Consider the following 22,940-nt stretch of genomic DNA (forward strand, 5'->3'; position numbering starts at 1 on the left):
AATGTTGGTAGCGTAATGAGTACGCTTACAAATTCTATAAATAAATATTCTAAGCATACATGTGGAAGGAGAAATGACATTCACAAATACAAAATAGAAATACAGTAGAAAGGATACGGTGTTTACAGAGAGCATAAGCAATCCAGAGAAATATGTAACTGATGCAAAATGTCTTCTCACTGTTGTAGTGAATCATCAAAAAGAATTACAGAATAGGCAAATTTTGTATGTAGGGCTTAGAAAATATAATAATTATTTCACTTAATTTGATGACCACAGAGAATATTGTGTCCACTTTGGGATCCTGTTTAAAAGAAGGAGCTTAACATGGAACAGATGACATTTACAAGTACACATGCAGCCTTGCACTTGGAGCTAATTCACCCTTTAAGATTACAGAGAAGCATTTCTGGTCACTGGAGCTATGTCTGATCCAGTAAGTTAGAAATGCTTGAGTCTTGCTGTCATTCGTACAGTTTAAGCCCAAACCCTGGCATGATTTTCACCCATGCCAACTAGCATCTTTCCATATAGTAGTACCTGGGAATAGTTCTAGGGATAACTTCAGACACACTGTTCTCAAAAGACAGCAGGGACAAGCCCGTTTTGTTTTGAGGTACATGAGATTTTAGCTGTACATATGTTAGTTGAGTCATGCATTAAAATTGATGCCAGAGCCCCTCTCAATGGGGTCCCTCTTAATTTAATTGTGTGGCCTCTGTTTCCAATGCTTGAAATCACATTCTGACATCTGCCTTACCGATGTTCTGGACGAAGTTATAATGATAGCAAAGAGTAGCACTCTTGCTTCCAGATGAAGTGCTTCCATTGTTCGAAACATTTTTTGAGATTCTCTGAATAACACAGTGACTGCTAAGCATCTAGCTTTAATGGGGAGCAATGGTTATGGCACCAGCCATGTTTTGGTTTCTGTTTTTGTTTGTTTGTTTTATTTTCTTCATCCATTTCATGCAATGAGTACTATTTAAAAAAATCTCTAAACAATCTTACACTTTAATATTCCATTTTTCTAATGATTTTAACTACTTGAACTATGAAGGGGGAAATATAGGTGTGTAATATATACAGGTATGTAGCATATGAAACCATATAACTGTTGTTTGCTTTCATGCCTTATAGCAAGATTCATTTCCTCTTTAGAGATCTAATGACATCCAATAATTAAACCAGTTTATAAAAATCATTTGTAGTTACGTTTAAAAAATATTCATTTTAATAATAAATGAAGCATCTAATACAGCTAACGTATGAAAAAATTGATGAACATTTGATGAAATCATAGAATCATAGAATATCCTGAGTTGGAAGGGACCCTTAAGGATCATCAAGTCCAACTCTTGACACCGCACAGGTCTACCCAAAAGTTCAGACCACGTGACTAAGTGCACAGTCCAATCTCTTCTTAAATTCAGTCAGGCTCGGTGCAGTGACCACTTCCCTGGGGAGCCTGTTCCAGTGTGCAACCACCCTCTCTGTGAAGAACCCCCTCCTGATGTCAAGCCTAAATTTCCCCTGCCTCAGCTTAACCCCGTTCCCGCGGGTCCTGTCACTGGTGTTAATGGAGAAAAGGTCTCCTGCCTCTCAACACCCCCTTACGAGGAAGTTGTAGACTGTGATGAGGTCTCCCCTCAGCCTCCTCTTCTCCAGGCTGAACAGGCCCAGTGCCCTCAGCCGTTCCTCGTACGTCTTCCCCTCCAGGCCTTTCACCATCTTCATAGCCCTCCTCTGGACACTCTCCAACAGTTTCATGTCCTTTTTATACTGTGGTGCCCAGAACTGCACACAGTACTCGAGGTGAGGCCGCACCAGCGCAGAGTAGAGCGGGACAATCACCTCCCTTGACCTACTAGCGATGCCGTGCTTGATGCACCCCAGGACACGGTTGGCCCTCCTAGTTGTCTACCACGACCCCCAGATCCCTCTCTTCTAGGCCGCTCTCCAGCGTCTCATCGCCCAGTCTGTACGTGCAGCCGGGGTTTCCTCGTCCCAGGTGCAGGACCCGGCACTTGCTCTTATTGAACTTCATGCGGTTGGTGATCGCCCAGCTCTCCAACCTATCCAGATCCCTCTGCAAGGCCTTTCCACCCTCAACAGAGTCCACAACTCCTCCAAGTTTTGTATCATCAGCAAACTTGCTCAAAATACCTTCTATTCCTACATCCAGATCGTTTATAAAAATATTGAAAAGTACCGGCCCTAAAATGGAGCCTTGAGGGACCCCACTGGTGACCGCCCGCCAGCCTGACGCAGCCCCATTTACCATAACCCTTTGGGCCCTGCCCGTTAGCCAATTGCTCACCCATCATATGATGTTTTTATTTAGCTGTATGGTGGACATTTTGTCCAGTAGGATCCTATGGGAAACCGTGTCAAAAGCCTTGCTGAAGTCCAAAAAAAATCACATCAGCTGGTTTCCCTTGGTCCACCATACGGGTGATCTTATCATAAAAGGAAATCAGGTTAGTTAGGCAGGACCTACCCTTCACAAACCCATGCTGGCTGGGACCAATGACTGCTTTGTCCCCCAGGTGCGCCTCAATAAGTTCGAGAACCATCTTCTCCATGATTTTACCAGGCACTGACGTGAGACTGACAGGCCTGTAATTGCTAGGGTCTTCTTTCTGACCCTTCTTGAAAATCGGCACAACATTTGCCAGCTTCCAGTCTACCGGGACCTCTCCAGATTCCCAGGATCGTTGAAAAATAATTGAGAGAGGTTCCGCGATGACGTCCGCCAGCTCTTTCAGCACCCGGGGATGAATCCCATCCGGACCCATGGACTTGTAGGGATCCAGGTGGAGTAGCAAATCCCGCACACGTTCAGGGTTGGTTGGGAGTTTGTCATCCCCACCGTCCCGGTCCTCCAGCTCAGGGCACCCTGGGTCCCGAAGCCCATCATCGGCATTGAAGACAGAGGCAAAGAAGGCGTTAAGCGTCTCTGCTTTGCCTATGTCATTGTCTGTGAGGAGACCTTCCCTATCAAGGAGCGGCCCTATGTATTCTTTAGTTCTCCTTTTTCCATTCACATATCTAAAAAAAACCCTTTTTATTTTCTCTCACAGACACAGCCAGCTTCAACTCTAGGTGTGCTTTAGCCACACGAATTTTCTCCCTACAAACACGAACAGCATCCCTGTATTCTTTCCATGACACCTGGCCCTCCTTCCAGTAGCGAAACACTCTCTGTTTCCGCCTAATCTCCATTAGAATGTTCCTGGTCAGCCACGCCGGCCTCCTGCCCCGCCTGCCTGACTTGCGATATTTAGGAACTGCCTGATCTTGTGCTTCTAGGAGGCATCGCTTAAAGAATGACCAGCACTGGTGGACATCGAGGCCTTCAAGAGCAGTTTCCCAGGGGACCTTGCTGACTAGTTCCCTGAGCAGCCTGAAGTCCGCTTTCCCCATATCTAGGGATGAGGTTTTGGTGGCACTTTTCCTTCTGTCACCGTAAATTTTGAACTGAGCCACTTCATGGTCGCTATGACCGAGGCGGCCACCAATCACCACATCTCCCACCAGACCCTCTCTGTTTTCTAGCAACAGGTCTAGGAGGGCACCTTTCCTAGTTGGCTCCGTTAGCACCTGCACCAAGAAGTTATCATCTAGGTGCTTCATGAACCTCCTGGACTTGCTCGTGTCAGCCGTGTGGCACTCCCAGTTAACGTCTGGCAGGTTGAAGTCCCCCATAAGGACAAGGGGAGTTAATCTCGAGGCCTCTCTTAGTTCTGTAAAGAATAATTTATCGGTGCTATCGTCCTGGCCAGGCGGTCTGTAATAGACTCCCACAACGACATCCCCTTTATTCGTTCGTCCCTTGATCCTTACCCAGAGGCTCTCAACTTTGCCATTGCCGACCTGGAGTTCCACACAGTCCAGCCCCTGCTTCACATACATCGCCACCCCACCACCTCGCCTACCCTGCCTGTCCCTCCTGAAGAGCCTGTAACCATCTATCGCAACACCCCAGTCACAGGACTCATCCCACCAAGTTTCGCTTATGCCGATGATGTTGTAGTTGTGGGACTGGGCCAGTACTTCTAGCTCATCCATTTTATTCCTCATACTGCGTGTGTTCGTGTAGAAGCATTTCAGGTACGTCTCCTTACACTCAGCACCTTGTGGATCTAACCGAAGGACCTCACTGGCACACAGCCCCTCTGATTCTAGCGTACCATCCCTTAGGTCTTCACCGGTGTGCCTGGTTTTAGCCCCTTCCCCCTTCGACTCTAGTTTAAAGCCCTATCTATCAGCCCTACCAACTCCTGACCAAAGATCCTTACCCCTCTCCGAGAGAGGCCCATCCCATTCGGTGCCATCAGGCCCGGCGTAGCATAGACCTTCCCGTGATCAAAGAACCCAAAGTTGTGCCGGTCACACCAGTCACGAAGCCACGAGTTTATGCGAACAGCGCACCTTTCAGCTTCGATCCCCCCTATCGGAAGGACAGAGGCAAACACAACCTGCGCCCCTGATCCTCTAAGTAGTCGCCCCAAATCCCAAAAGTCTCTCATGATCGCCTTCGGACTTCTTGTTGCTACTTCATCGCTACCAGCCTGAAAGACCAGTAGCGGGTAGTAGTCAGTGGGCCGTACCAGGCGCTTGACTTTCTTTGCAAAGTCTCTCACCCGAGCCCCAGGGAGGCAGCAGATTTCCCTACGGGTAGGGTCAGGCCGACAAATAGGGCCCTCTGTTCCCCTAAGGATAGAGTCTCCCACAACAATAACCCTTCTGTCTTTCTTGATGGAGGCAGTCCTGAGGCGTGGAGTCGACCTCCTCGCCCTAGGCATCCTCCTGGGAACACTTGCTACCTCTTCCTCAGTTACTGGTCTGTCAATCTCCAGGGCCTCAAACCTGTTTTGTAAGGGCACCTGGGAAGGTGGGGCCAGAAGGGGATGGCATTGCCTGCCATGTCGAGCAGGGACCTGTTTCCATTCCTCCTCAACTCCCAGATCCCCTCCCTCTGCCCGACGGCGACAGGGCAGGGGCTCCACCCCCGTTTGGGGTGTCTCACCTCGATACCTCTCCTTGAGGCCCTGCAGGGAGTTACTCCACCAGTCTATCTCCCGCTCACACTCCCTGATGGCCCTCAACCTCTCCACCTCCTCCTTGAGCTCCGCCACCATGCGGATCAGGTCATCCACCTGCTCGCACCTCACGCACGCAGTGTCTCTGCCTCCCGCCGATGGCAGCAACAGGCTCTGACACTCCCTGCATCCGGTGACCTGAACCGCTGCATTCTTTAACGGGCAGTCGGTCTGGGTGTGTACCGACCTCCTGGAGAGCCCACCGTGCCTGGTGGAGACCATTATCACCTAGCTAACGACTGTCGTTAAGAGGTGTTCCTGTGGGCAGGGGGTTGCTCTCTGCCCTTCTGCTCGCCCTGCCTGCGCTAACTGCCGGGCTAACTGCCGCGCCGCTCCCCTCTGACGCGCCACGCCCTGTTCGCCGCGCTCCCTAGGGGCTGCTTTTGAACGGCCGGGGAGGGGGCGCTGCTGGCTCCGCCTTCGCCTCGTCAGCCTCCCTCACGAGGGCTGCCGGCTCCTGGCGGCTCCCTGAAGTCGGCTCGATGCCGGAAAGTTAGCCCTGCCTGGCCCGATCCCCCGCTCCGCTGCAGAACGCGTCTGCCCCCGGAGCCGATCGCCTCGGCAAATGGCAAATGTCAATATTGACAGAGTGAAGTTTTTAAGGATGCTTGCTCGTATTTTTCAATTATTCAGTGAGGTGCAACATCTGTTTTGATTGTATTTTTCAGTTAGCTTTGGGTTGTGTGTTATGTTCCTTTGAAAAGAGAATGATTAAATTATAGTGTAGAATATTATCTGCCGAAGTCATTCTTACTGCTACATGGAATGAAGTGAAAGGAGCATTTTTTGAGGGAGCTACTCCTCCCTGCTCTTCGTGGGAAGTACTGCAGTATGGTGGGAGAAGAAAAACATGCATTTCTCACAGATTTTAATATTTATTCATCCAATTGTTATAAATAGTATTAAATCAACCTTTTCAATCCCCGGTCCCACGATTTATCACTATGATGTCAAGATTTCTCATTTATAGTTTAAGATTGTCTTTTTGTAGTCAGGACTCTCAGAACTGTCAGTTATTAAGTGTGTCTTATGTTATCTCCCATTAAGGAAAAAATCTTTGTCCAAAGAAGCAAATAAAAATAACTTATTTTCAGCTATAGGTGTTTGCTAAACGTTAAATACTGAATATTTTCCCTTCAGAATTAAGTTCTGTTGCCTGAGCTAACTTCATTATTTGTACATCACCTTTATTTCAAGCCAGAAGTTGCAAGTTGCTAGGGTAGCCACATTTTCTGGTCACTTTGCAAAAACCTGAAAAGTTACAGTTTAGTTTCAAAATGAAACCAATAGGAGTTTACGTGACTCAGAATCCCAACGCAGTTGATGTGTTGGGTAAAGGTTGAAGGATGCTCAAACAGGAAGGAATTTTAAGTGTGCTGCTGTGGACTTCCATCTACTGTAACATACCTCAAAACACTAAATATAGTTTGTCTCAAAAAAATAATGTTTATTAAAGTTAAAATTTCATCCACAATCAATATTTATTTAGGCCACGTACACTGCAGAATATTGTAGACATAAAAAGGTTCTTTGATTCTGTATTAAGCCTTTTAAGGCAGGTGAAGGGAATCTGGCTTCCCTTCTGCGATGTACTGTATGCATTAAGAACCTGCAGTCAAGACTAAAAGAAACATTTAGAATTTGAGGAGGTACCTTATGGGAGGGATACCTCATGAAAACTAAATCATAAGCTTTCAAATCTGAATTCACAACTGAAAAAATAGCTGAAGGGTACAGGGAATATTACTCTGAGAAAGGTAGAATCATTATTTATGTTATTTTTGATTGTAGTCCTGCTTCCAACCCTCATATCCATAATTCTAAAACCTTTACTTTATGCCCTAATAAATCAGTCTTTTCCTTATTTTTTTAATGCTTCTACTTAATTACTAAGGTCATGTGGTAGTCCTGGAAAAATAATGAACTTCCATTTGATGTAAAGTTCTTTTATTTATTTTTATTTTTATTTTTATTTTGGTCCTTGTTCAGTGTGTAGCTTCAGGTTTATTTGTCATACACTTTTCAAACTTTTCTATAGGACATAATTACTAAATACTTCTTCTTTCACATAAGCAGTTATGCAACTGTATAAGCTATGTTCATTATCTTTCCATTTTTGATGCATTGGATTGTATGTGTAAGATATAACAAGTGGTTTCTGAGTTCATCCATTACAGGTTTTTGATACTGTGCTTTTTGCTAAGTCAAATAACCATTACTCCAACAGAAAAAAATTGTGTTGTCCCACAGTATCAGAAATGTAATAGATGAAATGGAATAATTAAATATTATTTATATATGATACTGTATGTTAGGAAAAGGTTCTTCACCGAGAAGGTAGTTGAGCACTGGAACAAGCTGCCCAGGGAAGTGGTCATGGCACCAAGCCTGCTGGAGCTCAAGAAGCTTTTGGACAGAGCTGTCAGACATGTGGTCTGATTTTTGGGTGGTTGGTCCTGTATGGAGCCAGGAGTTGGACTCAATGATCCTTGTGAGTCCCTTCCATCTCAGGATATTCTATGATTGTATGAAAAGACAAAGTTGTGTATCAATACTTTGAACCTTTATATCTTCCTGTAGTTGCAGATGTTCAGTGCACACATTGGCTTTTTTTTTTTTTCATTGTTTGATCAAATATACAGCTCAATTTTTTTTTTCCTTCTTAATTTGGGCTTCTCCGTTCTGTGAGATTGAAAATTGAAAAGCTGCTCTTCAAAGAAACAGTCCTTTATATCCCACACCAGTGCTCAGGCAATGCTAAGAGGTGTCTTTTGGGGACCATTTCTTCCTTCTGTCTTACTCATTTAGCATTCTGTTTATGATTTTTCATGTTTACTATCTGAAAAAGGGGAGGAAATAAATTAAACCTGTGTATTTCAGGTGTTACTCTGGAATCAGATTCCTGCCTTGACCCAGGGATTCCTGTGAATGGCCATCGCCATGGTAACAACTTTAATATCCGCTCTACAGTAACTTTTAGCTGTGATCCAGGATATACCCTGAGTGATGAAGAACCACTCATATGTGAACGAAACCATCAGTGGAATCATGCATTACCCAGCTGTGATGGTAAGTGTCAAGTTCTTCAGGTGGCATCTTTAAAGTCCAACAAAGTTAATCTCTTATTTTCAAGATCTAATTAAACCTATTATTATGACTAACTACCTTCAATCACAGCAAGATCCATATTTTTAAAAATTATTTTATTGTTAATAAAAGCAATACTTCACATCTCTGTGTCAACTTTCAAATACTGAAAATGATCAGTGAAATTTACAGGTATATATATATTAATTGTGTTTCTATATATAGAAACATTACAAGTCTGCAGTTTAGTAACTTCAGAAAAAGCAAGACATTGCAAAGTTGGGGAACAATAAAACTATATTTAGAGCTCTATTTTTTATGTGCTTCTAAAATGTCTAGTGTTAGTCGTTGACAGAAGTGGTAAAACTGGAAAATGGGTATGCATGTGCTCTTGTTATTGTAGAAAGGCAAGTTTCTCTTTATAGGTGGGTAGAAATGGGTTTATCTTGATTAGAAAAGTAGTAGAAATACTGTAGTAGAAATGTTTTGGGAGATATGCAATAGGAAGCTGTCCACATCTTTCTTAAAAAAAAATAAAAAAATAGTAAATGCTGAACTACATGTATACTAGCAAACATGTCTGTGTTCTTTTTATCATTGGATTTTTTCTAAGTTGTTTTTTTGTATGAACTACATAATCAACTCATTTTTTCATGGAATGTTTATATAGTTGCTTCAAAATCCCTCTAATAGAAACAACAGAAAATGATATCCAAATGTAGCAAAGTATGTCAATAGGAATTGAACCCAGTGTACCTGAAATTCTCTGTAAGCTCCTTTTTTTAAAACTTTCTTATAAATTTTCTTATCTTCTTCCTTCTAATTATTAAATGGTTACCTGTTATATCCTGTTTGCTTTGGTCAGGCTTCTTTCTTGTTAATATATAACTGTGGCAAAAGTTCAGTGTATGAAGATCCAAGCCCACATCAACAAAGGTCCTCGCTTTAGTAAATTACTTACATAAGTGAATTTTTCACTCCCTTTTTCAGGTCCAAGGTTTCCATTAATTACAGTGGAATGTCAGAGACCAAAATTAGAGTTAGATTCAACAAAGTATTTCAGCTTCTAACTTCGTTTTTAATTATTTAACCCCCTCCCCCCTATTTAATGTCTTCTTTCACTGACAAATATTTTTCTTCCTTCCGTATCGTTTACAGAATAGCAAGGATTTTGAATGAGTTCATATTAGAGTTCATTAAGAATGTGTTATCTGTATTAACTTTACTTATTAAGTAATATTACTAACCATACATTTACTGTGGTTTTATCCATTCATTCTCCTTCATGCTTAGGTGTGGTAGTATATTTATGCAGGCAAAACCAGGCTAAAACATTTCTTCTACTTATTTTTAAACATATGTATAAAATACATAAATTCAAAATAAATAAACTTTAACAAACACCTTAGTCTGATAAGAAATGAAAACAGAACCATAGTCATAATGCTACCATTATAGGTGTGCATACATGTATGTGCGTAGAACTTCTGAAAGTGTATTGCATTATTTGTCATGTATATTTGCTATCTAGTTCATGACAAGGTTTATCCTTCTGTGTGAAGACTAAAAGCATCTTAATGCTTTATTGATGTATTTTAAAATATTCAGTTTGTTAAAATTTGAAAGAGCATATAAAGCTGGACAGCAACAGATGAAAGAAATGAACAGCCATGCTGTATTTATGAGATAGTGAGTAATTCAGCAATGCAAATCTTTATTTTACTTTAATTAATTTACCATGCAAATTTGATCAGCCTAGTTTAGCAAAATGCTTATATGCATAAAATTTTTCTGGCATAGTTCTTGTGTCTTTCAAAATGCTTATGTGAACCTGTGAGAGTTCTTGTGAGAATACTTGTGTGAACCTTATTTTTTTTCCCTGAATCTCACAAAAGAAATCAAATAGCAAAAACGCTTTTCTATTCTTCGAAGAAAAATACATACTTTTTCTTATATTTTTTGATGAAAACAGAATTAAATACTTAACTATCTGGAACATGGATTTACTTATTTTGGTATCCCGACAACTAACAGAAGAGGTTGTAGAGGAAAAATAAAATTTTGTTAAAAGACTACTTTAAGAATAAACAAATTGTTGTCAAACATGAATGTCATGGCTTCAGACAAATTAACTTCCTAATTTAATACTTGACCCTATTTTTCAATTTTTGTAGTTTAAAAAGTGAACTTTTACTTTTTTTCAATTATAAACAGTACAACTTCTGTTTGTTTTTTTTGTTTGTTTGTTTTTCTATTAAGCACTATGTGGCGGATACATTCATGGGAAGAGTGGAACTATTCTTTCTCCAGGTTTTCCTGATTTTTATCCAAACTCTTTAAACTGTACTTGGACTATTGAAGTGTCACATGGCAAGGGTAAGAATCTAATATGAATTGCATATTTATATGTAATCTCTGTGTTTTATAAATTCAAACGAGCAAAATGTCATTTATGAATCCACATAAAGCATTGTTTTCTGCCGTTCTTTTGAGGAAGCTTAATTTCACAAAATGAATGCCTCCAAATGTTGTAATCTTTTTAATTTGTGTTTATTTTGGAAAAGAAATGCTCTTTTTGCGGTGACCTGGGGTGATGTGTTTTAGTTTCTCTTAGAAAAACTGGCAGAAAGTATAAGAGCCAAAATATATGAAAATAATATTGTTGCTTGTTAAATAAAACTAGAAAACTAAGTGAAAATTTCCAGGGCCTTATTGGTTGCTCTTCTCCAATATTAATCATGAAACAGTAGATTTGATCTGTGTATTAAAAACCTTAGATTTCAGACTCAAATCACGAAGCTTAAAAGCTTAAATTATTAAAAATTAATTATCTTTATGTTGTATACACAGTGGTGTAACATTTGGGTGTGCTTAGTTGCTTATTCATTGGGGAAATGGATAAAAGTAGCAAGGTAAATAAATAAATAAATAAATATTAGGAAGTATAGATGATGCTATATATCACTGAATCAAAATATAATGAAAATATTCATCTATCAACCTTCTATGGCAAGAAAAGTCTTTGTTATGTGTGATATTAGTCTGAGCGGTATGTTGGAAGTTTCTACTATTCAAAATTTTACAGACTGTTTTTCTTATTTAATGCTTTCATGGCATTTTCAAATTTGAAGTATGTGAGAAGATTTTCTAAGAAGACTGTTGCTCCCTACAGTAAATAATCATATTTTAAAAGTTAAGTGTAATGGAAAATTCAATTCATTGCTGGACTGGAAGTTGGCAATTGGAAAAGCAGTCGCTTCCTGAGTAGCGACCTAGCTAATGTGAACCTGTATATATTGAAGACTGTACATAAAACTTGTGTCATCTTGGTCCTTGTGTATAGGCACTTGCTAGAGTTCAGAGTAAAAAGCAAAATTGTATCTGAGGAAATGAAAAAAACAAAGCATGAATACAAAAATATAACTGATTATTAAAGTAGGACTCCTAATTTAATAGTGGGATGGTGATAGAGATTAGAAATAAAAGAGATACAGAAGCTTGAGTAAGCTCTGTACAATAAAAGTTTAGATTTTCAGAGTGCTATATACAAATAACATTGAATCCTATGAATTATTTTACCAGAGTTGATGATTTATGGTGAGCTAAACAAATACCCCAGTGCACAAAATGATTGGTTGAGTCTATTTGCTTTCTGGAATTTGTGTTCTCTGAATTTCAGGTTTTGATTCCATGTCTGACTTTTTCTAAAAATCTTCCTGTATCATTTAAGTTTTACTTTTTTTGTGAACTAAATAACGAAATAGAAAAAAAATCCTGTTAAATCCTTTTATTTTCTTCCTTTTTAATATGTTTAAAGGTGTACATTTGGTTTTTCATACCTTTCATCTTGAGAGCTCTCATGACTACTTGCTCATAACTGAAGATGGCAGCTTCACAGAACCAGTAGCCAGGTTAACTGGCTCAGTCTTACCCCCTACTATTAAAGCTGGCCTCTTTGGAAATTTTACTGCACAGCTTCGATTTATATCTGATTTTTCAATTTCTTATGAAGGCTTCAACATTACATTTTCAGGTAAGATATGGTATGATGTTGATGACCATCAGTGAAAAGATCTTGTTTGACTAGTATATCTTCCATGTAACTGTGAATTCTTTGTTAAGCGTATCTTAGTGATGTTTGTGTATCATAGAATTATAAAAACAATTTGTATCAGAAGGAACTTCAGCAGGTGATTGAAACCAACCTGCTCTTAAGCTGGATCAGGTATGAGATCAGACCAGGTTGCTGATGGTTTTATGAAGAAGGATCTTGAAAACCTCCAGGGATAAAGACTGCACTACTTCTCTGGAAAACATGTTTTTACTTGCATCCAGTTGGAAACAGTTTTATTAAGTATTTCAACTTATGCTTATTGTCCATCATCTTCCCACCACCTGGGGAAAGTGAATAGCACTTACATGCTCTTCATTCCATGCTGCAATGCAAATATATATATATTTTAATCTAATGTATAAAATAAATATGTAGCAATAATTTGATAACAATAAATAATACAAATATTATGTTAGTATTATATAATATTAGTTATATAATATATTAATTATAGAATATTAATATCAAATGATATTATTATTACTATTATTATTACTATTACTATTACTATTACTATTACTATTACTATTACTATTACTATTACACCAACAAAAATAATAAATCAAAAATAATGATTAATTATTCCTATGATATAGAGACAACAATATATACAGGACAAAGTACAAAGTAGTTCCATATCCAGTACTAAGGGATAGAGAAAGACAGCCTTTCTTTTTTTTTTTTTTTTTTTGATTCCCAGTTTCTTTTAAGGGTAAAACAAACTGAAAGCTGTATTATGATATTACTATATCATCTCCTCTGAGAATAATAATTCCAGGACAGGTATTGTTCTGTATACATGTACTGTCAGTTAAACACATTATTTAAGTAATGCTGAAAAAAAACAATTACACACTTTAGGAAGCATTTGAGGACTTCAGTTTTACTACTTTTTACTTCTTTATATTCCTATAGATTTGCAAATTCTGTGAAATTATTCCTGATTCATAGTTAAAAAAGATAAAATAAATTCAGACACTCTGAGACTTAAAATATATATATATACTTAAATTCAGTTAGGTGACACTTGTTTGATTTCTAAAAGGCATGCAAATAGAGTTTGTTAGTGAAAGAGTATAGCTTTACTTGAAAAACAGAAGTACATTTTTTGAAAATGTGGTCATATGTCTTTTTATTCACCTGACATTTCATTTGATTTTTTGTCAGATTTTCTTCATACATAATGAATTTTTAAACTGTAAGTCTCACTTCTAAAACTGTTTGGGAGTTCAGATCAAATGAACCAAGAATAATATAGAGGATGTAATTAAAGAAAATTATAGTAAACCAGTGAGAGTACAAACTGATTATAGCCCTTCGAAATTAGGAAAATAAATGTAGTGTAGGTGGTATACAATAGATACATAATTACTGTGTATATAGCCATAATAAAAATATAGAAACGGTGCTATTTTAAATAGAGAAAATAGCTCTGAAATACACGTTTTTCAAGTGATGCATACTGAAAAATGTAACTCATTTGACAAGGTTTTTTTCTTCCCCATGTGAACAACTTGTCCAATATATTACATGCTATGTTTTATTGTCTGCAGAATATGATCTGGAACCATGTGATGATCCTGGTGTTCCTGCCTTCAGCAGGCGAATTGGCTTTCAGTTTGGTGTTGGAGATTCCTTGATCTTTTCTTGCTTCCCTGGATATCGCTTGGAAGGTGCTAATAAACTTACCTGTCTGGGTGGTGGTCGGCGTGTATGGAGTGCACCTCTGCCAAGGTGTGTGGGTAGGTGGTCACATGCTTTCATTTCATTCATCAAGTCGTTATTAGCGCATGGCATGTTTCAGAATATTGGGTGGAGAACAAAGCACTTGGGTTGAAAAGATTGATCCCCAAGCTGTAGAAACTTTAGTCAGTGCAAGACAAGTACTCCATGTCTTTTTTTTTTTTTTTTTTTTTTTTTTTACCTAGAGAGCAAAAAGAAGAAAGAGGAATACTAAGAACCATGATAGAAAGTAATATCAGAATGTCTTGTGAGATAAAATGTTAATTGAACTGTATGTGCCCTTATTAAGATACAAATTTCAGGGTAAAGAAACGATGTTTAGAGCTCTTAGGTGAGAACAGCCTTTAAACAGTACCCAAAGGATTTTAAGGGCGTTTATTATTGTAAATCTAAACTTTTTTTTTCCACAGTTTAAAAGCTATACACTGTATTACAATATTTATGTATTTACAATAGTAAAGTGTAATTTTTAAATTAATGCACTGTTGTTAAAAATCATAACTATAAGCTCAAAGTGGGTAAATAGGTCTTTTTTGTGAGCAGTGTTGGGACTGGATTCTATAAAATTTGTACAGTTGCTGTAGTTGATTTGATGAGATTTTTATTACCAGTATATGAGTGAATCTGATAGCTACTATTGACGTAAGACTTCTGAAATGTCAAATACTTTCACACACCTACCTGTAAATGGATTGCATTAAGAGCGCTATTTAAATAAAATTTTATTTCATTAAGGGAGACACTCACCTTTGGCATGATTGCTTTGCTTATTATAAAAGCAAATATATTTATATCTGAAAAAAGCTGTAAGTCCTACATTGTAAATACTCATAGAATACATATATGTAGTTTTTTCTGGCAAAAAGGAAAGTATTTGTAATTATATTTTAATGACCTGGGCTCATTAAACCAATTAGAGAGAAGCCAACATTGCATGGCATTTACCATTTAAATATATATATACACACACACATATATATTTATATATATTGCAAATATATATATTATATTATAAATATATTTTATATATATAATATATTTCATATATATAATATATGTGTGTGTGTGTGAGTATATATACACATTTAATTTAAGTCTTAGGCTATTTTCAGCTAGCTTCTTAACGCTGTTTGACTATGAACGGTGGCTAACCAAGTGCACATCATCATATATCAATTTAAAATGTACAAATTTCACTGTAAGGATATTCACATACCTTGAATGTACCATCTTAGTTTTCCTGATTTTTAAGAGTACTCTGCCATTCTATAGCTGTCAGAAATATATATCAGAAATATACCTGAAGGTATTTCTGATACTCCATTTAGATCTTTGTCTATTTACATTCTTAACACCAGTTAGTGAGGTTGCAGCCCTCCAAATAAGGGAGTCATCCAGCGAGAAAAATATTTTCTAAAAATAATTCTTCAGCCACCCTTATGATCAATCAAAAGAGGAGTTAAAGCTATAAATGCAGGAAATCAGAGTACTAAAAGAGATCTTTCAGGAAGGAATGATACAACTAAGAAAAATACAAGGAAAGACACTCTGCCAAGCAGCTTAGTGGAACTGAGGTGGAAATTGGCAGTCAGTGCCCTTCAGTTCAAGCTACTTTCATACTTTTCTCAGCACCAAGGATGTTTACAGAGGTCTTATTTCTTGTTGCTATGACACCTAAAACATTAAGGATAAAGATATCCTCTTATCTTGATGCGTAGTTCACACAAAGACAACTTCCTTCTCAAAAGGGGGAGAAGAAAATACTTGCCCTGATATCTGCTGGCTTTACAGCATACATTCAGAAATTAAATCTAGTCTTAACTCAGTGGCACAAAGTTGCAAGTACATTACTGGGTTCAATAGTCTCTAGAGTATTTCTTCCTCATTATCATTTCCACACTGTCCAAACTCATCGGCATGCTATATACACACCCGGCTTTATATATCAACATTTTTTTTAGGTCTTTTTAGGACATATGGTAATATTTACTTTAATGACTCTTTTAATCAGATTCAGGATAAAAGGCCTTCAAATTTAATTGAATTTAATTTATAGACTAAACATTTACCCAAACAAATACTGATTTCTGTCGCAGAATGTGTACTCAGACATCTGCTGGTAAAGAAAAAAAAAACAAAACACATAAACCATCAGAACTTCCAAAGCTATTGACTTTCACCCTTCTATATCCAAGTAAGTAATTTCAAATCTTTCCTTCAGGGTTCATCTCTAATATATTCTGAAATTTTCATGGTTAGAGAACCATTTGTGCTTTTTCTTCATTTCTTCTCCTTTAAAGAGTCATTTTTCAGGTAAGGCAAAAGCAGAGCTTGTGAGTTCTCGTTAGCCTAACATCATGACCCTGTCATTTTTAGTCAAAGACTTTGAGTCCCATAAGGATAGCAATATCATAATTTTCACTGGACTTCTTTCCATGCTGTGGAGGACCTGGATCTTCAAAGGTTTTTATCTGAGTGACTGGAAGTTGGTTGGTTCTCAGAATAAGGCAAAATCCCTTCTTTAGTAAGGAACCTGCTTTTACACAGCAAAAAGAACACTGCCAGGTCTACATGTATCTACAAAATCACAAAGAAGTTCATAAATAGGTGTCCACGTACATCTTATTTCCCAATGTCAGCCCTTTCTTTCTTATCCTGGTTTACATTCTGAACTTTCAATTACAATGATTTTAGTGTTTATCTCAGCCATGTATCTCAAGTGGTTATATAGCATTATTCTAGCTCATAACAATCAGTTTTGAAAACTAGCTAGAATTTCCATCTTGGTCATCACTCTATTTCCATGTCCTCCAGTAGGACCTCTCCCTTCTGGCTTGAAAGCAGTTTGTGCCTCCAGCCACCTACTTAAACTATAATTACCGATGAAAAGAGCCTTGCTGTTTATAATTAAAAAGTGTGGAGGAGATTCAAGGCCTTAGGGTTGACTCCCTTGTTACTGCTTAAAGAACAGACATGATAATTACCCAAAGTGGTGCCCAATTTCCTCATCTCGGAAGATTAAAAATCTTCTTCATTTTTTTTTCTCTCTTACAGCTGTTGTTGTGGGTTAACCCCAGTAGGCAGATAAGCCCCCCACAGCTGCTTACTCAATTCCCACCAGTGGGATGAGGGAGAGAATCAGAACAGGAGAAGTGAGAAAATGTATGGGTCGAGACAAAGAGAGTTTAATATGTAAAGCAAAAGTTGCATGTGCAAGCAAAATAAGATAAGGAATTCGTTCACTATTTCCTATTGTCAGGCAGATGTTTAGCAATTTTGAGGAAAGCAGGGCTTCATCACACTTAATAGTTACTTGGGAAGTAACTCCAAACTCCAAGGTCCCCCTTCCTCCTTCTTTCTTCTTAACCCCAGCTTTTATTGCTGAGCACATCATGTGGTATGGGATATCCCTTTGCTCATCTGGGGGCAGCTGTCCTGGTTGTGTCCCCTCCCAGCTTCTTGGGAATCCACAGTTTACTTGCAGATGGAGCATCATGGGAAGCAGAGAAGGGGTTGGCTCTGTGTAAGCACTGCTCAGCAATAGCAAAACATCACTGTTTTATCGACACTTCTTTTCTTAAATCTAAAGCATGGCATTATATGAGTCTTTACAAAGAAAATCAACTCTATTTCAGCCCAAACCAGTACATTTGTGGAACACTTTCTCCTGTGAAAACAACTCTCCATGCTTCATCTGTCTGCTGAATCCTCTGAGTTTAAATTGTCATGATGTGACTTTTCAGGAGGATCCTTTGCTTTCCACCCCTCAAACTAACTGTAGAAAGACTGGGATTGCCTATCTCCTCACAGAAATTTTCACATTCTGCATTCTTTTTTTAAAAAGAAAGGTCGTGGAGTCATCCATAAATAAATACCATTTTCTGTAAGAACTCACTCAAAAGCACTCAAGTAAAAATGATGGTTTCTCTGTCAAATGTACTAGTAGTTGATATCTGCAGATGGTACACTTCAATCAATTTTTGCACAAGAGTACTAAGTATTTCCAAGATTTCTACATAGAATCATTGCATTTGGAAGAGCTGTCCTGTGATTTTTACTTATCTAGTGACTCTGAAAAGACTCCAAGAATCCTACAGCAAGGACTTTCTGTAGTTACCCACCATATAAAGGACACAGACAGTCTTTTGAAGGAAAAAGATTGTCTGGCTACCTTTATGTAACTGTTCTTTCAGATACATCGTCTAAAAGTGCATTCATAGTGTCCTCTTCCACTTCTTTCCTCAAAGTTTAGTGTAGCTGAGAGGAATGTCAGATTGAGGGAAATGGAGAGAAATACTCTGCTTCTGTGTAATTTTGTGTGATGCACAGAATTAATAGAAAAAGGAGTGCGTTCCTATAGATACTGTCAAGGTGAAAATACTCCCCTAGCAATCCTGGCACAGGACTACTAGGAAAACACATGTGCACTTACTTTGTCTTGAAGAAGAAATATCACTGAAGTAACCTATATCTTTAGGTTTGGTAGTACTGACCAAAAGGTGGTTTTGTACTGCTTTGAAACAGCTGGTTACCTGTAAGTTTGTCAATATTGCCACCTGGCACATTGCTATACTAGGTATGTTTGTCTATGTGTTGTATGTTTAATTTTCCAAATTTACTTCTGAATTAATTTAATTATTGTATAAAATGACCTCTGTGTTTGTTGGTATCCCTTTATGTGGGTAAAAAACAAGCTACTGGAATACAGACAAGCTTCCCTGATTATCTTTTGTCTAGTTGAGATTTAGGAAGAGAAAACAATAATCTTCCTTTCCTCCTTTGTTGACATCTCATCTTGTATTATTATTTGTTGTTTTGTTGTTAGGATTGCTTTAATTATTATTCCACTGTTTTCCAGAAACAGATGCATATATTTCAAAAACATTCATTTGATTACTAGTTGTGGTTACGAATGGTTACTGACACTACTTCACATATATAATTTATTCCAATTTTATCACTCATTTTTACATAGTTAAAAATGTATATATACATTTATATTTATTCTGTGGCTGTGTGAAGAGAACTGCCCAATGATGTGGATACATATTCTTCACAATTACTCTTCCTGCAATAGCTCTTTTTTTCTCTGGCTATAATTATACAATTCTGTTACAGTTTCATTTACATTTCACAGTTGACTATTTTTTCTTGAGGCCATACACAGCTTTTAGTGAGTTAGTCCCCCTAGAGTACAGAGCCAAGAGTAATGCTCCTAGGCAGTTATGCTCTTCTGCTTATCTCCAAAAATATGCCAACCTCAGGAACTTGGTGAATACTGGGGTCCCGAAATGAGGTGGAATGTCTCCTAAATCTGTTGATTCCAAGGCTAAAGTCTGCCTAGGGGAGACCATAACAATCAGGTTTTTGACCACTGTCTTACATCAATTTTTAAACAGGAACCACACAAGTTGTCTGGGAAATATGTTACTAAGGCAGATTTCCTACATCTCATCTAGAAAACCAGGACTATGCTTTTAATCATACTTTTCTTACTTTTCAGTTTGCTTTAAGTCAAATTAGTCAGGAGCTTTCTAACATACTGTACTGTAAATTTGCTCTATTGTTAAAAAAGGAATTGGAAGACTCAGAGAAAACATTTCTGTAAGTGATTTCATTTTTTAGTTGAATATAGCAATTCAATGAACCAATAACACTAGATGTAGATCTAGAATCCAGAAAATATTCCGTTATCTCTCCCCCACAACTCCCCCCCACACACTCCCTAGAAAATACATTCTTCCAGCTCAGTGTCATCATCCATAGATTTCACTGTCACATTGCAGTGCAGAATTCTTTCCCTGGATCTCATGAATTTTATATTTTCTTCTGCACACTGGCAAAGCTTTGTCAGCACTGCGAGAAAGTTAGATGATGCTCAGATTCTCTTCTTGAATATCAGTGGCAAGTATCTTCTCAGACTTGGCAGGGGGATAGGATATAAGCCAAAGCAGAAATGTGACATTAAACAAGAGATACCCAGTGAGTATACACATTTCCAGATATAGGTGGCTGGTGAGTAGTTTTGAATCCGTTAATCTGATGTACACTTAAATCATCTCCTAAGTACTTTTTGAAATGTGACTTCATTATTTACAGTGATCCTCTGACAGGTAAGGAATGAGCCTTTGAATTTTGGTATTCTCTTTTGGTGTGTCATGAAATTCTGAAAGAGGTGAGACATTTCATTCTTTCCTTCCTACTCTCCAAAGATCTCCTATCCACTGATTATTGAAGGCAGTGGATGGCTGTAGAGATCTTTACAGTGGCAGGTGCAGTGCCTGAGTGTAGGAACTTCCTCTTTTTACAAAAGACATCTCAGAAATTTCTAGTCCACCCTGCTTGATTTGTTTTGAGGAATATAATGCAATGTGTATGAGATCGCAGAAGATAGAGGTTTGATCTAAAACAAGTTTAGGTAAAAAACAATAAATTCAGTTTGTCCCATATTCTGTCTGCAACTTTAATTGCAAAATTGAAGCAGTTGCAAAAGTATATTTTTTTTTGTACCTTCAGTGATGTGAATGACCTTTACCTAGCCTCTCTACTCAGCATTGTGGCTGAAAAGCTACCCTTATAAGAGATGGTTGGTTTCTGCTGCTCATAAAGAAGATAAATAAGACAAATAACTTATCACATTAGTCAGCTCTTCTAGAATTTAGGCATTAGGTCATTGCATGATAATGGTTAGGAAACTTTGACTTAGTCCTTCAACTCCCCTTTCCTAGATTGTCTTAACATTAATTTCCATTCTGTTACTTGATTTACATGCTGCTTCTGTCTACTTGCCTGGTTTTCCCTGTTCAGTCTCCCTAGGAAACGGTGATAAATTTTACGTAGGATATATCATGAAAATATTATCTCTACAGTGTTTTGTTCAATTCAAAGTAGGCTTTCATGGTAGGCACTGCATAGAGTTTAAGCATAACATATTAATAAACTCGGTTTAAAGAGGTTATGTTTTTTTTTTTTTTTTCTTTTTTTGGTTGTTATTGTTTCCTCTTCTCTCCTCTCCCTTTTTAACTTGCATTGCTTCCCTGTCCCCCATTAACCATTTCAATTGCATAGAGTATTCCTGAAACAAGCTGTGACAAACTTCAAGAATTAAGCTGAAAACAACAGCTACTAATATTTCCATTTCATACTTAAGTGGTGTTGCTCCTTTATTAAATTTTACATGGCACTTGATTTTTAATGGTGCATTATACTTTGAGTAAAATACTCACTGAGGTATTGTTCACTGATATTCACATTAATATCATGTTAATTTATCATGTTCAGTTGTTATAGTAAATAATACAGGAATAATTAATGATAGGGTGCTAAAATAAATTGCTGACACCTTAAGAAGTTGTTTCTTTTTAACAGTTTAGTTAGTATTAATTGCAAAATCAGCAATTATAATTAAGATACTTTGTCATGTTGTAGCATTGATTTAATTTCCATGGAGACTGAAGCATAAGTGGGGACCTTGTTAGCCTGGATAGTAATGGGGATTTCTTTGAGACCTTTGAGATCTGGTGTTCATTGTTTTCTTTAAATTTTCTGTAGCATAAAATTTGAATTTTAGTTCACCTTTGAAAAGTCAAACTAAGTCTGAAAACTGCTATGGATTTTTAGCTAGTGTTTAGGCAAAGAGAGCCCTCATTTAAGGTATGTTTGGCTGTTCGTGAGCAGAAAATTTTACAGCATTAGTATTTGAATATATAAATCTTTAGATTATATTAAGGTTCTGCGCGTATCCAAGATCCACTGTATTTAGGAACTCTGTATTTAACTGGTGTCATACTTCAATTGTTAAATTTATAGGTGACATAAATTTAAGTTTTTAAATTTATAGGGACATGCTGGAGCACTTCCAGAGGAGGGCAACCAAGATGGTGAAGGGTGTTTAGGGAATGGATCTTATGAGAAGTGGTTGAGGGAGCTGGAGTTATTTAACCTACAGAAAATGAGGCTCAGGGAAGACCTTATCACTCTCTACAACAACCTCAAAAGTGGTTATAGTGAGGTGAGGATCATTTTTTTTCCCAAGCATCAAGTGATGGGACAAAGGGAAATGGCCTCAAGTTACACCAGGGGAAGTTATATTGGATATTAGAAAAACAAATTTCTATACTGAAAAGGTTGGAAAGCATTGGAACAGGCTGCCCAGGGAAGTGGTTGAGTCACCATCTCTAGAGGCATTTAAGACACACAGATGTGGTGCTTAGGGACATGGTTTAGTGGTAGACTAGGCAGTGCTAGGTTAAGGGTTGGACTTGATCCTAGAGGTCTTTTCTAACCTAAATGATTGTATGATTCTATGGTTTCCACATCACACAACATAGTAAAGCTTTCTAGCTTTTTTATAATGTCTTAGGAGTGACATGAGGGCCATAGTTGACGATCTACCTTGATTTGAAATCTATCTTCAGGGGAAAAAAAAAAAAAAGATAAGGATAGAGAAAGAAAAAGGAAAGTCAGTCCTTAGGCAGCAGCTGGGAAAAGGAAGGGCAGTCACCACACTAATACTTCTCCAATAAAGAGTGTGGCAAAAATGATGATTATAGTAATGACGAAGAAGCCAACATTTTCTTGCTTTCTCAGTAATACACTTCTATGTCTCTTGAAGACCCACTCAAGCTCTGTAGGTAGTTTATGATGCTGTTAGCCCTGAATAAGGTGGTGGAAGCTGTTGCAATGAATAGCATGTGCATTCCAAACTGATTAGTAGTTAAGCTTTGTGTGTATATTATTGTGCAGCATCGATTGCATCTTAAAAAGAAACAAAAACACTACCTGCTCATATTTACTAGGCTTTATTCCAATACAAACTTACAAGCTAAAAGCCACCAGGCTGGGAGTGATGCAAACAAGCTAAAAGCAACAGGACAAATGAGTGAGAAGTG

The 22,940-nt window shown here is 37.9% G+C and overlaps 1 protein-coding gene across 2 annotated transcripts in view; it reads left to right on the forward strand.

Moving 5' to 3' along the window:
- CSMD1 (CUB and Sushi multiple domains 1) overlaps positions 1-22,940 on the forward strand; it is a 1,153,949-nt gene that overhangs the window by 880,087 nt on the left and 250,922 nt on the right. For both annotated transcript variants that reach the window (XM_068678424.1, XM_068678425.1), the window contains exons 18-21: positions 7,986-8,174; positions 10,452-10,568; positions 12,010-12,225; positions 13,860-14,048. In XM_068678424.1, coding sequence (XP_068534525.1) covers positions 7,986-8,174; positions 10,452-10,568; positions 12,010-12,225; positions 13,860-14,048 — 711 coding nt within the window. The remainder of the gene's footprint in view (positions 1-7,985; positions 8,175-10,451; positions 10,569-12,009; positions 12,226-13,859; positions 14,049-22,940) is intronic.

Source organism: Anas acuta, chromosome 3 (assembly GCF_963932015.1).
Source record: "Anas acuta chromosome 3, bAnaAcu1.1, whole genome shotgun sequence".
Classification (NCBI taxonomy): Eukaryota; Metazoa; Chordata; class Aves; order Anseriformes; family Anatidae; genus Anas; species Anas acuta.